General features: G+C 45.5%; 1 protein-coding gene across 2 annotated transcripts in view; it reads right to left on the bottom strand.

Annotated features, from left to right (window-relative positions):
* The window catches only part of ETS1 (ETS proto-oncogene 1, transcription factor), a 116,831-nt gene extending 116,468 nt beyond the window's left edge, over positions 1-363 (bottom strand). For both annotated transcript variants that reach the window (XM_059676622.1, XM_059676624.1), the window contains exon 1: positions 281-363. In XM_059676622.1, coding sequence (XP_059532605.1) covers positions 281-349 — 69 coding nt within the window. In that variant the 5' untranslated portion in view covers positions 350-363. The remainder of the gene's footprint in view (positions 1-280) is intronic.
* Positions 364-13,403: the final 13,040 nt, after the last annotated feature.

Here is a 13,403-nt window from a genome sequence, read left to right on the forward strand (position 1 = left end):
TTTATCCCTTCATCATGTTTGAATCATATTCTCTGACACAGAAACACTAAAACATCTTTCTCAGCCAATCTGTCAGTCTTGGGTTTTTACTTTATATGCTGATCAAAAGACATCATTTCCCAATCCAGCTCTTCCAAAAAAATTCCAAGCTGAATCTACCTTTGGAGTTGGGGCCCTGGCTCCTGGGTCTCAGAGAGGTCAGGATGCAGAAGGCAAGGGGAGGAGGGAGAGAGGCTGGGGGGCGGGGGGCAGGGGAGGGCCTGGAAGAGACCCCACTTACCGCCACCACAGGACGCACTGTTGGGTAAGGGGCAGGGCCACTCACTGCGGAATCCACAAAGTAGCTCATCTTGCTTTCAGCACCTGCATGGGAGAGAGGGTTCACTGAGCCACTGGACGCACCCATGTGGGCGCTGGAAACCACCAGAACGATTCCAATCTTAGAGCTGGAGTCTCCTTAAGGACTGTCAAGTTCACCTCTTTGTGTGAGAGGAAGAAAAACTCAGGAAGATGAAGTGACCGACCCCAGCAACCAGAGACCAGGACCAATCCCAGGAGAGCCAGTCCCCTGATGGCAAACTAGCACAGAGAATGGATAGCCTCTGAGTGATGCAGAAAGCAAGCAGTGAAAGAGTGGAAATCAGACCCTTTGTAGGGTTTCTTGGCAAGAAATCGGTCTTATGTGTCTTTTTTATGAACATCCCCATCCATACTTAACCAGCCCTCCACCCGACCAGGCCTGGCACACAGCAGGCACTCGGTGCACAGTGGTGGCATAAACTAGTTGATAAAGGAATAGAGAAAAGATGGGAGAGAAGGAGAATGGAAAAGCTCTACCAAACAGACATGTGAGCCAGCACCCAAGACACAGAGAAACAGAAGGAAGCCCTGGGAAGGGAGTTAAACAGTATTCATCTTGAAGAAAAGAGGAGGCTTATTAAAGAACTCTTGTTGAGCGGTCTTATCTACACTGAGAGTCTAGATGGCAAGAAAGCCTGAGGAATGTCCTGGATGGAGGGACTTTCCAGCTAGCTGGGGGTTATCGGGAAAACCATTTCTGTATCAAACAGCTTCTGTTGACCCAAATGCTATCTAAAATGCATTGGTTCACACACTTTCATAAACTCAATGTCATGTACTTTTAAAATGTCGTTCTTGAATCATTTAGGAGATTAAATTCCTAGGCATACCATTCTGAGGCCAAATTCCTATTGTTAGGAAGTGACATTTTAGTTTCAACTTAACTGCTTCCCAGTTTGGATTTGTCTGTTCTTATCCTGTATCCTTGCTAACATGTAAAGCCCTCACAACTTCCAAGAAAAATAAAGAGTGCTATGTGTCATACTCAAGTTGCAGTTTTGGCTCACCATCTCAGAAGAGCATGACAGCCCATGAACATACCTTCTTTCCCAAAAATGTATTCAAGTGATAAAGTTAAACAGTCTGAACAACAGGAAATGATCCTAAGGGCTACCACAGAGATGCTAATGTCACATGGTTTAGAGAAGTAAGCTAACAACCTCTGGAGATATAACTTAGCTCAGAAGTAGAGTTTTCTCCCCAAAGAAGTCAAAGTCACACAAACTAAAAAGAAGAAGGAAGAGGAGGAAGAGGAGGAGGAGGAGGAGGAGGAGGAGGAGGAGGAGGAGGAGGAGGAGGAGGAGGAAGAGGATATTAAGGGTAATGAGTCCGTGTTAATCAAGATTTCGTGTCTCCACCTGGCCAGTGTGGCTCAGTTTGTTGAGCATCATCCTGTGTGCCGAAAAGTTGCTGGTTTGATTCCAGGTCAGGGCATATATCTGGGTTGGGGGCTCAATCCCAGTGGGGGAAGTGCAGGAGGCAGCCAATCAGTATTTCTCTCTCACGTTGATGTTTCTCTCTCTCTCCCCCTCTTTCTTCCTCTCTCTCTAAAAATCTATTTTTTTTAAAAAAAAGACTTTGTGTCTAGTTTTTCAGGGAGTTGATCACCACTGTAGGACAGTGCCCACCTCATCCCGGAAGAACTCCCCAGTAACACTGAGGAGAAGAAAAAAATTGAAGTCCTTTAGTCCAAGGGCATTGTTAACATCTGTATCTGTGATCACCTATTCACAGTCTGCTTCCAAAACTAGTGAGCAGCCACCATGTATCAGGCTCTGTGCTGGGCACTGAGCGTGAAGTGGGAATGAGGGCTGTATGACATAGGTGATCATGGCCGCATCCCCACCGTGCCTTCAAAGGCTAGTCTCAGTGAGCTCCATGCTTCCTTCTACCAAAGCATTCCTTATTTCTAATCTTAAAATCAGGTTATAAAGTCCTAATGACTCATACACCCCCACCTTACTGTTTTTGATCTGTTCATGGATGAGACTTAAAAGTTAACATGGATCGTGTCATAATGAAATGACTTATCCAAGACCAGATTCCCTAGGGGAAAGTTGATCACCCCTCCAGGGCTCTGCAGGGCAACCTATACCTTTGGGAAAGGTTCCTGCAAGCCATTCCGGCCCCTCCCCACCGATTTCCACCCCCAGAACCCACAGATCCCCCTAGTCATCACAGGTGTCCATCATACACTCAGTAAGCATGCTGCTGGCTCCCCTGGTGCGGAACTTGTGAATTCGTTCAGTAAATACCTACTATGTGCCTGCAATGTGCCAGGCACTGTTCTGGGCCCTGGAGACACAGGTAGACAAAGATCCCTGCCTCACAGAGCCTACATTCCATCAGCTTCAGGATAAAAGCGAGAAGGCCAGAGTCTCCATCCTCAGGCACTAGAGCAGACAGACCTGCATATCACTACAATACAATGTGATGCGTGGTTTACTAACAATACGGGGAGAAAGAGCGGCTGGTTCCTTCCGCTGGTGTGGGGAAGAGGAAATCAACCGTGGAGCATGGCACAGGGCGAGGTGTGAGCAGACCGCCCTAGGAATCACCCCTGGACTTCCACAAGCAGTAAAGGCCCTTCACTCTGCTGAATTCCTGCTTTACTTACGGAGCAGGGAGAGGAAGGACTTTGGGAAGTGGCAGCCTGGTCCTGAAGCCCAGCTCTCCAAGGCGCCCAGCGCCTCAGCCTGCCAGCCAGCAGCCTCCCCCTCACAGCCGCACTCCATGCAGCCTGGACAAAGGCTCCCTGGCTATCTGCTTTCTCCTTCCCGCTGACAGAGAGGCAGGAAGGCTGCAGCCCACATCTGGTGCACTCGGGGCTGGCTGTATTCTTCAGGCCCTGCTCTGTGAAGGACACTTCCCTGGGGGGGAAAAGCCCTGTGCCCAGGGAGGAAGCTGAAAAGTGGGAGTTGCCAGGGCTCTCATGTCAGGAAATAACTCTGGGACAGAAATGGATTACGGCTTCATTATTTCTTTGGAGGGAGAAGAGAAGAACCCACCCTCTTCCCACTTGTAGATTGTGACACAGAACAGCTGCCGGAGACGTCAACCCTTTTCTTTCTCCAAAAAGCAAAAGGAGTGTTTGGGGCGATTTTTTTTTTTTTTTGGACTCGTTAGCCAAAGAGAATTCCCTCCCACCTGACAGCTATTTGAACATGAGCTGGACCAACATTTTCGTCTTGGCATTAGAAACGTCTATTACCTAAACACAAAACAACTGCGCGATTTCAGACGGACTCCCCCCGGCCCAGGAGCGTCCCCGGGCCTGTCTCAGAGGAGAAATGACTGGAACACTGGGGAACAGGCGTGAAGAGCTGAGCTGAGTTTTCTTGCCTGGGACCAGCAAGGCTGGAGCAGTGGAACAGATGTATCTGAAGTGGCTTTGTCTCCAGAAAGCTCTGGACTGGCCTGCTGTGGCCTCCAGGGCCTGTCTCCTGCCTTGGCCCGCCCCTCACCACCTTGGCCCATCCCTCACTGCACTAGTGCACACCCCATGCCTGCAGCTCCCAGTGGGAACTCTCGGTGGCTCCTTTAAGCATCCCATGCTATTTGTCACGTGCCTGCCCTTCTCGTGGGTCCCTGCTGCTCCCCGGGGCTCACTAGCCCCTTCTCTTCAAGTTTGTAAGCTGATCTCAGAGTTTTCTCAGCCAGGAATTCTTCCTGAAGCATTCCTCACCCTGCCAGGCTGGCTGCCCCTCTTCCGTGTTCCCTGCGTGTGCTTCAGTCATTGTGCCTAGCATACTGTTTTTAAACATCTGCTTCTATTGGCTTCTCCCACTAAACTCCGAGCTGTTTGAAAATAGACACCATGCCCTGTTCATGTTTCTATCTCCGGAATTTCAGACAATGGAGCATAAAAAAAATGCTTTTTTTTTTTTTTTTTTTTTTTAATTAATCACTGCCAGGCCAGCATGGCTCAGTGATTGAGTGTTGACCTATGAACCAGGAGCTCACAGTTCGATTCCTGGTCAGGGTACATGCCTAAGTTGCGGGCTCGATCCCCAGTGGGAGGTGTGTAGGAGGCAGCCAATCAATGGTTCTCTCTCATCATTGATGTTTCTATCTCTCTCTCTCTCTCCTCCTTTCCTCTCAGAAATCAATAAAAAAATATATTTTTTTAAATTAGTGACTGGGTGAATGAATGAGTCTCATAAGAACGAAAAACATAAGAGGTGGATCTGATGTAAATGACATTTGATTTTCAGATCAGAGGATCTCAGTAGCTTGCAGATGTGGGTAAAGATGTACTTGGAAGAAGAGGTTTCTGTGATCCGTTTCTAAGTGAAAACTGCTTCCCTTTGCTCACTACCTGTTTAATGTCACTCATCAGGGAAGCTTTGGCCACGCCTCCATATACACAGCAGCGCCCTGTTCCCCACTCTGACGCTCAGCCCATGGTTATTATCTCCCCCACTCCCACCTATTGGAATTTAAGCCCCTCCAGGGCAAGGAATTCGTCTACTTCTTCACCCTCTATCCTTAGATCCCAGATAATTGTTGAACATAGGACTGTATGTTTAAAAAACTTGCACACACCCTTTAACTCACTTAAGCCCCCTTTTCACAGATGAGGAGAAAGACTCGTAAGGCTATTAACTGGCCAAGCTGAGGCTTGACTCTGGGTCTTCGGCCACCTTCTCTGTCCTCCCCATCCTGGATTTTAGGGATAAAAATGGGCAAGATTGTACAGATGATTAAAAAAAAGTTAACAACTTGGTTTATGTGGTTGTCTCACATTCAACAAAGCAATTTTTTAAAAAATCTTATTGATTGATTGATTTAAGAGAGAGAAAGAGAGAAACATCAATTTGATGTTCCTCTTACTTATTTATTCATTGGTTGCTTCTTTTTTTATGCCATGACCCGCAATCGAACCTGCAATCTTGGTGCATCAGGACGATGCTCTAACCATCGGACTACCCAGCCAGGGCTCAACAAAGCACTTTGAGTTCGTTTTCTGTGGGACTCTGGAGAGAACTCCATTCTTCAGAATACAAGAGACCTACAGCTTCTAGAGCTCTCCACCCTCCCAGGCCACTGCCCTCACCCAGGTCTCTCCAGGGGCAGGTTGAGTGATGCCCAGAATGAAGAGAAACTGGGGAATTGGGGGGTAGGAGCGGGCCAGGCCAAGGCAGGAGAAGAGCAGGAAATCCCAGAGAGCGGGCCTTCATGGAGGCAGCCTCCAGTTGCATGAACTCCACCCTGCGTGGCTGTGTGTCCAGATGATAGTTAGGACATCAGTTCAGCGGTTTTCCCGTTGGCTTATGTGCTCTGCAAGGAAAGACTATGCCTTCTGGTAAATAACCCAGGAAACTATACTTAATTTTTTTTCTTTTGAAAATAATTGTTTTTGCCCAAATAATATACACTTATTGAAAAATTACGGGAAATTCTAAAATGAATGCCAAAACCATCTGAAATCCCACTTTCTAGAGATAATTGTACTAATACTTTGTTCAGCATTCTACTGGGTATTGTTTAATTCACCTATACAAATATAGATATAACATATATCATAGATATAACATATAACATCTGACCATAACTTTACCTTCACAGTTTTATTCTCTGCATGTTGTTTTGCAATCTGACATTTTTTTAAATCAATGTTCGACATAATGTTTGATATAATGCTGTGGACATTTTTATATGTGCACAACATGATAAATATAGTTCTACATCCCAAGTATGGTTGCCAAGTATTAAGTGTATATATTATTCATTTCCTAATGAGCCTCTTATTGTAAAATTAATTTGTACTCAATTCTTTGTCATTAGAAAAGTTCCTAAAACATTGTCTATTCTCATTAAATGACTAACATCAGTGTCGCTGGGACAAAGAATCTGTACATTCTATATTTGAATACATATTGGCACACTGCCTTCCATAACAGAAGCCAAAATACACTGCCACCTACACAGGCATTGTGTTTGCAATTTGACTTTACCCTTTTGTCTTCATATTAGTTTCATAGGTCAAAAATGATGTACCCAATGTAGCTTGGGTATGAAGGTCCCACACAGGGGCTACAGAAGTGCCACACTGCTGTGACAGGAAATGTGGGTCTGTGTTTTCCTCTTTGAAAGCGATGTGAAAGTTAAGTAGACTTGCAATTAGCCTTTCTCCTAATATTAACAGGTTAGGATCCTCGTCAATTTATACAAAAAAGGATATCCTTTTGGGGGTCTGGAATGCAGTTGGAAAAGAATTTGGCTTCCAGAAGGGCTCATTGTTTAAAGGAAACTTGCTCCCAAAGCCAGCACCTTTGCCAAATGAAAGACAATACCGCCACCCACGTTATCAAGGCCACATCTTCCATGTGCAGTGGATGGAGTTTTGATTTTTTCTTCCAAAGAAATGCCACATACATCTGTTTTTAGAAACTCAGACTGCATCTGCAGAACCTGTTCAAAATGGCCCTCCCGTGTTTTTTCACCAGATCCTGAGTTACCTTTCAGAGACAACACACCCAACACATCAGACGCATGTGTACAGGAGAGAACCTTGACCTCCAGCTGCACTGGAACCAAATCTTCTCCCGCCCCCACCACCACCACCACCACCATGGGAACCAAAGCATGGGGACATAACCAGAACTGGCAAATGGAACCTTCCAGAAGCCCAGTGTCTGTGGTCCAGGAAAGTCTGGTGCAGGAGTCCCTTACCATAAATGGCCAGGTTCCAAAGTTCTCCCGTTAAAACTTGCCCCAGCAGCACCTCCACATACTTGCTCCCCTAACCCCTTTAACTGATCCTCACCCCCATTGTAAGCCATGGAGGACTCTGGGTTTTCTTCCATTCTCCTTGCGCGGTGCCTGCAATAAAGCAACCCTAATTCCTCCAGTACAGTTGTGTTCAGGGTTTGGCTCTCTTGTGCTTCAGGCAGAGGATCCCTCTTCCTGTTGAGCTACAAGACTGAGTGCCACCACCTCCAGGAAGCTTTCCTGGACTGAACCCCCTAGGCAGTTAGATAAGTGTCCTTGACCTTTCTCCTCGGTATGTACTCCCACTATGTGCCTACCAGAGTTCATCATACTTCCTGTGTAGAGGTCTGTTTCTGCTCCTGAATTAGGAGTTTCTGGGAAGTAAGGACTGTGTCCTTTCATGGGCACACAGTAGACATCAACACTACACATTGCTGACTAAGTGGAAGAACCCGGACTTGAAATAGAGCTGGTGTGTGCAAGACTCATGTCTCGGTACCTGAGTATATCCAAGAGAGAGAAAATGCATCTGGGACCAAAAAAAGAGTCATTCCTTGTGATGACCTGTGTCCATATGCAACCCATGGTTAGACTTCTTAAACTACAGGCAGAATCATGTTTTCCTCTAAACAAACGGAGGTACCAGATGAATGAATGTGTCTAGTCTTTTCTCATTCTTTTCTTCCTGATTCTCATAAGTAGTCCACTTCTATTTTTCAAATCATTTTAGTAGATCTCTCCCTTGATCTGGCAATGTAACAAAACCTACCAAGTCCAAGTCTCAAAAAATTTGAATTTAAGCACTAAGTCAGATTAGCATCAAATTGAGAGAGCAGAACATTCCTCACTCCCCCAAGGAAACTTTGTGATTACAATAAGTAGAAAAGAGGGGGAAAAAATGGTTAGAGGAATTGAAAATGAATTCCTTCTCACTCCTAAACCTATAAGAACCTCATTTTCTTGACTGAGTACTCCAATATCATGGTTGTAAACATCCCTTCTTATTGTAAGTAGCAGCTCTGACTGATAAAGGCCATATTCTGATTTACGGGCTATTTGGCTTCTGAGTCTTACACTGAATTAGCTAAGTTCACAAAGCAGTTACAGTGAACATCTCAGTCTTGCTTCTCCCCAACTTACTGGTAATTAATCCCCCACCCTTACTTGAATAGAGGCCAGAACATGACTCATATCCATCTCCTGTTTCTCTAAGCAACCCCCACCTTCTAATTAAGCATAACACTTTCAAGTTCTGTATGAATTGACATCGCTCAACGGATCTTTCTTGGAATACTAAAAATGGACGCGAGTGATTATAATACAAAAGGATATTGTTTTGTCCTTCCTCAAAGAGTAACTCACTGATATCTCCTGAAAAAGAGAGGGACATGCAATGGTTCTAGCCTGCTAGCCCATCGCAATTAGGAAACGAGGGGTGCCCCATAGACTGGTTTATGTTTCCTCCTCATGGGAACAAAGCCCTAACGATCACACTGCTGGAACCACATTGTCAACAATGGGCTCAATGGGCAGCTTCGCATACACGTCAAGGCCATGCTTTACAACCGGTCCTATCGTGTGCCCAGCACTGTGTCCATCCTGGCCTCTGAAACTTTTCAGAAAGTAACGCTCTACTTTCCTAGTGTGGGAACGTCTTTTAAAAGACTAAAGGTAACATTCTATAACCTGGTTTACAGTCAAAGGGGCCCTGTCTTCAAATGTTATTCCTCAAGTCCTATATTTAACCAGGAAATTCAGCAAATGGTCGCAGTTGGCCTTCAGATGTACTCTAGTGCCATGCACATAGTAGGTACTTCATGGATATCTGAATAAATAAAGTAAGATGGGGGTTTTTTTGTATTGCTGTTGTTGTTTTTTTGTTTGTTCGTTTGATTTTTTTGTTTGTTTATTTTTTGTTTTTTACTGAGAAACTAGAAACAGAGGAAGAATGTTAAGTATCCTTTGCTTCACAATGGTTGGCATAGCAGAGGGCATGATATATGAGATTCTTAGCCAAATTGAACTCAAGAAAGGGCTACAAGCTGAAGATGTCAACTGTAAGCCAATGGCTGCTGCCAAAGACATCCCTAAGGAGTCTAAAATGTTAAATAATTACCTTTCAACTCATAGAGTGTGGGGCATGTCAGATATCATCTAGAATTTAGATATGGCTCAGGCTGTTAAGCAACTGAACAAAACTGAGAGACACCATAAATAGAGACGTGGAGAGAACAATGAGTGGGGGAAGGAAAGTTTGAATAATGCCCTTTTAAAATGGAACTAAAGGCCCCCAGCTGCCTTAGAGCTCTCGCATCCAGCAGACAACTTCTTGGACTATGTCTGATTGTGATTTTCATGGTGGAGTTTCATTTTCTTTATTGCCTAAATTATAAGGTTCAAATTTCCCACTATAATGCTAAACAACGTGCTGGCATTCTTATATAGGCAGGGATTTTGCAAATTCAATGAACTTGGAAGTTGAAAAAAGTTCACCAGATTCACCCCTTTTTTATTCCAAGAAACTGAGTCCAGAGAGGGTAAGTGATAAGGGGGTGATGAAGCGCTGTATGGTGCAGATCATGGGTTGACCTGGAGCTCCTTACTGAGTGTTTAGGTCAGGGGTGGGCAAACTTTTTGACTCGAGGGCCACAATGGGTTCTTAAACTGGACCGGAGGGCCGGAACAAAAGCATGGATGGAGTTTTTGTGTGAACTAATATAAATTCAAAGTAAACATCATTACATAAAAGGGTACGGTCTTTTTTTTCAATAGTTTTATTCATTTCAAACGGGCTGGATCCAGCCCACGGGCCATAGTTTGCCCACAGCTGGTTTAGGTCATGGGCAAATTTCTTAACATCACAAAGTCTTAGTTTCCTCAACTATAAGAGGGAGATAGTAACACCAACCCTTTCAGGATTATTGAGAAGGGTTATGCAAAATTAAAGTGTTTCACAGAGTACTTTACAGATGGTAATATGGTCAAGAAATTATGGTTATTATTATTGCTACTAGAGGCCCGATGCATAAAATTTGCCCACTCAGGGCAGGGGGAGGGGGCAAGGAAGCGGGGGTCCCTCAGCCCGGCCTACACCTTCTCACAGTCCAGGAGCCCTCAGGGGATGTCCAGCTGATGGCTTAGGCCCACAGAGGGAGTGGGCCTAAGCCATCAGTCGGACATCCTTAGTGCTGCTGCAGAGGTGGGAGAGGTTCCCACCACTGCCACTGTACTTGCCAGTCATGAGCTGGACTTCTGGCTGAGCAGCGTTCCCCCTGTGGGAGCGCGTTGACCACCAGGGGGGAGCTTCTGTGTTGAGCATCTGCCCCCTGGTGGTCAGTATGCATCACAGCGACTGGTCGTTCCACCATTCCATCAATTTGCATATTAGCCTTGTATTATATAGGATTTTATCACAGGGCCTGACATTAGTAAGCATTCTCTAATTAATAGTAATCGTGATTTTTATTAATTCTAATTATTACTGCCAAGGTAGCAGAGATCATTTATCTAGGTAACTGTGCCTGAACCCAGGTGGCCTAAATCCATTATCTTTGTTTTTCTAAAGGACTTGCATTTAAATAATCAAAACCAGGATTCCCTTCACTAACCATTGGTTGAGGAGCATTCATCAAGAGTTTACAGGAGAAAAATGTGAAATTCACAAGGTCTGTTGAATGGGAGTGTGTTTGGATCATTGTTGTGCATGAAACCAAGAAGTGAGCTCTTTTCTTACAGCGGGGCGCGAACTCACTGAGAGATTGCACAGCACCGATGGGGAAATACTCCTAAACCCACACCTTTTTATATAAGTGCCCATCTTTCGTGGAGTAACCCTTTAGCAACTAGATACAACTATAGGGAAGTCGCAAGCTGCTGGGGAAAATATTGCAAGAGTTCTTGTGTGTTCGGGTTTTTGGTTGTTAGAGCAGCCGCTTCCCCAGCTGACAGGCGGGAGACTCACCTGGGAAGCGCGTTACCATACAGAAGATCTGAGGTCTCTCCTGGCGGTTTGCACTTCTAACAAGACCCCCCCATCTGCTCGCTGGATGCTGCTGGTCAGAGGAACTCGCTTGGAGGAGCAAGGCCGTGTCTGGACTAACTTGGTGAAGTTCATGAGTAATTATCACAAGTGTTTCGGAGGCAGAGCCCAGTGAGGAGCAGGCAAGAAGGCTTCTGTGTCACCTGCCGAGCAGACATGTGATTTATAGTTTAGCTGCAGCCGAGCCCAGCCAGGCAGAAGGGACAGCTCAAGACCTGTCCATGCCTCTGGAGCCATGAGCCAGGTGATGGCCACATCTGGCGAGGCTTCCTGCCTTTTCTGAGAAGCTGTGGTTTTTGTTGTGGCGCCTCAACAAACTGGCATCCTGCTCTGCCCGCCTTGACAGGGTTCTGTTTGGATCAAGGATCACCTCAGGCACCAAAGTTCATTGCGAGTGACCTGCATTCTAGTTTTCACAACGTTAAGGGCCTTAACTCTTTTGAAAACTCTTTGGACTATGTTTTGGAACTTTCTGTGTATCTGAAATGGTTGCAAAATAAACATTTTAAATGTTTTAAATGTGCAAAAGACTAAAATCCTGGAGTTTTCTACCTTTTTAATATTCTGCTTGAAAATGTATCCATCTTATTGCTCCCATTCAGAATATTTTCTTGGTAGCAGCACTCCAAGTTTGCTGCTTGACTATAATAAAGAATAAATACTATCTAAACTGTCTCTTCTAAGTTGCTGAGACAGCACTGGCATTTAGTCAACTGAAATGTCAAAGCCACCCTCTCTGAGTATCAAAATTGATCACAAACATCTTTCCCTCACTGCTCTCAGCACCATTTTTTCCACATGCACTCTGAGAGCACTCTGTATCATATCACTTAACAATTACCTCTTATTTTTAAGCTCTTTTCAGATAAGATGTTTGCCTCCCAAAATAAATTGTTACATTTTAAAACTGCAATTTACAGAGTGTCCCTTATGTGTTCATCTCCGCACAAAACACAAGGCTGGGCACAGAGTAGAAATTCACCTGATATTTGTCACAAGAGGGATGGGGTGAGATTTTCTGACCCAGGTTGACCAGACATGGTAGCGTTTCTTTACAGTCAGTGTCTTCCAAGCAGTGAATACTTAATACGCAGATTCCCCTTTGAAAAATAGGCCCAATCCACCGTATTCTCCCAGAGAAAAGCAAATCGTAGGTCTAAACAGAAAAGCCCAGCCTAAAGTCTAAGTGGAGTGTCTCAAAGCTCCTGGGGGTCCTTTGAGATACCACCCCAGCCAGGGGCTCTGGGCTCACATTCCTCTGGCTCTAATCAGCCTTCCCCCCCCCCCCCCCCCCCCGTCTGCGCCCCCATCTCCCACTGAGCTGGTCATAGAACCAAGCCTCAGAATCCTCCTTTGTTAACGACTGCACCATGGCTAAGTGAGGGCCTCCATGCAGAGCACCTGGCACGGGCCCTGGCTCAACCCCGAATAACGTACCAAGTGCTCGGTAAACAGGAAGGATTATCCTTCCTCCGGGAAAGTGGGGGGCACCAGGCATCGATGTAAGAGTCAGCTCTCTAAAGCTGCATTTGCAGAAGAGCAGGAAGAAAGGAAAGGAAGAGGCAAAAAGTGAGTTGTCTCCAGACCTAAATTTCCCCAGGATTCAAGAAACTCACAAGAGTTGCCTCAAGGGGCATTAAATTGCTGCACACCACCTTCATTTTGCCCAAATGTACTAAATACTTGTAAATTTAATTTGCATATGATAGAGAGAGAGAGAGAGAGAGAGAGAGAGAGAGAGAGAGAAAGGAGAGAGAGAGAAGGAGGAAGAGGAGGAGAAAGGGAGAGATGGAGGATGATGCCTAGCTTCAGGGACGTACCCCTTCCTTTTGTTTGATGCAGAAATGGGAATTTTTTTTATTTTTCATTTTTTATATATTTTTATTGATTTCAGAGAGGAAGGGAGAGGGAGAGGAGATAGAAACATCAATGATGAGAGAGAATCATTGATCGGCTGCCTCCTGCACGCCCCCTACCAGGGACCAAGCCCGAAACCCGGGCATGTGCCCTTGTCCGGAATCAAACCCAGGACCCTTCAGTCGGCAATCCGCCACTCCATCTGCTGAGCCAAACCGGCTAGGGCCAGAAATGGGAATTTTGAATAGTAATTAGGAAAAGGGAGTTGCCATGGCAAACAGATCTGTTCACCAGTAAATAAAACCATGAGGTGGTCAGTAAGAAACCCAGCCACGTGTGCACGGAGCTCCCTGTGTAACCAGGAAGACAGGTCAGAACGGCGTATTTGATTCTGAGCAGGCGTTTGCCTTCAGCCTGGATCCCCCCTAGAGAC

Source organism: Myotis daubentonii, chromosome 19, assembly GCF_963259705.1.
Source record: "Myotis daubentonii chromosome 19, mMyoDau2.1, whole genome shotgun sequence".
Lineage (NCBI taxonomy): Eukaryota > Metazoa > Chordata > Mammalia > Chiroptera > Vespertilionidae > Myotis > Myotis daubentonii.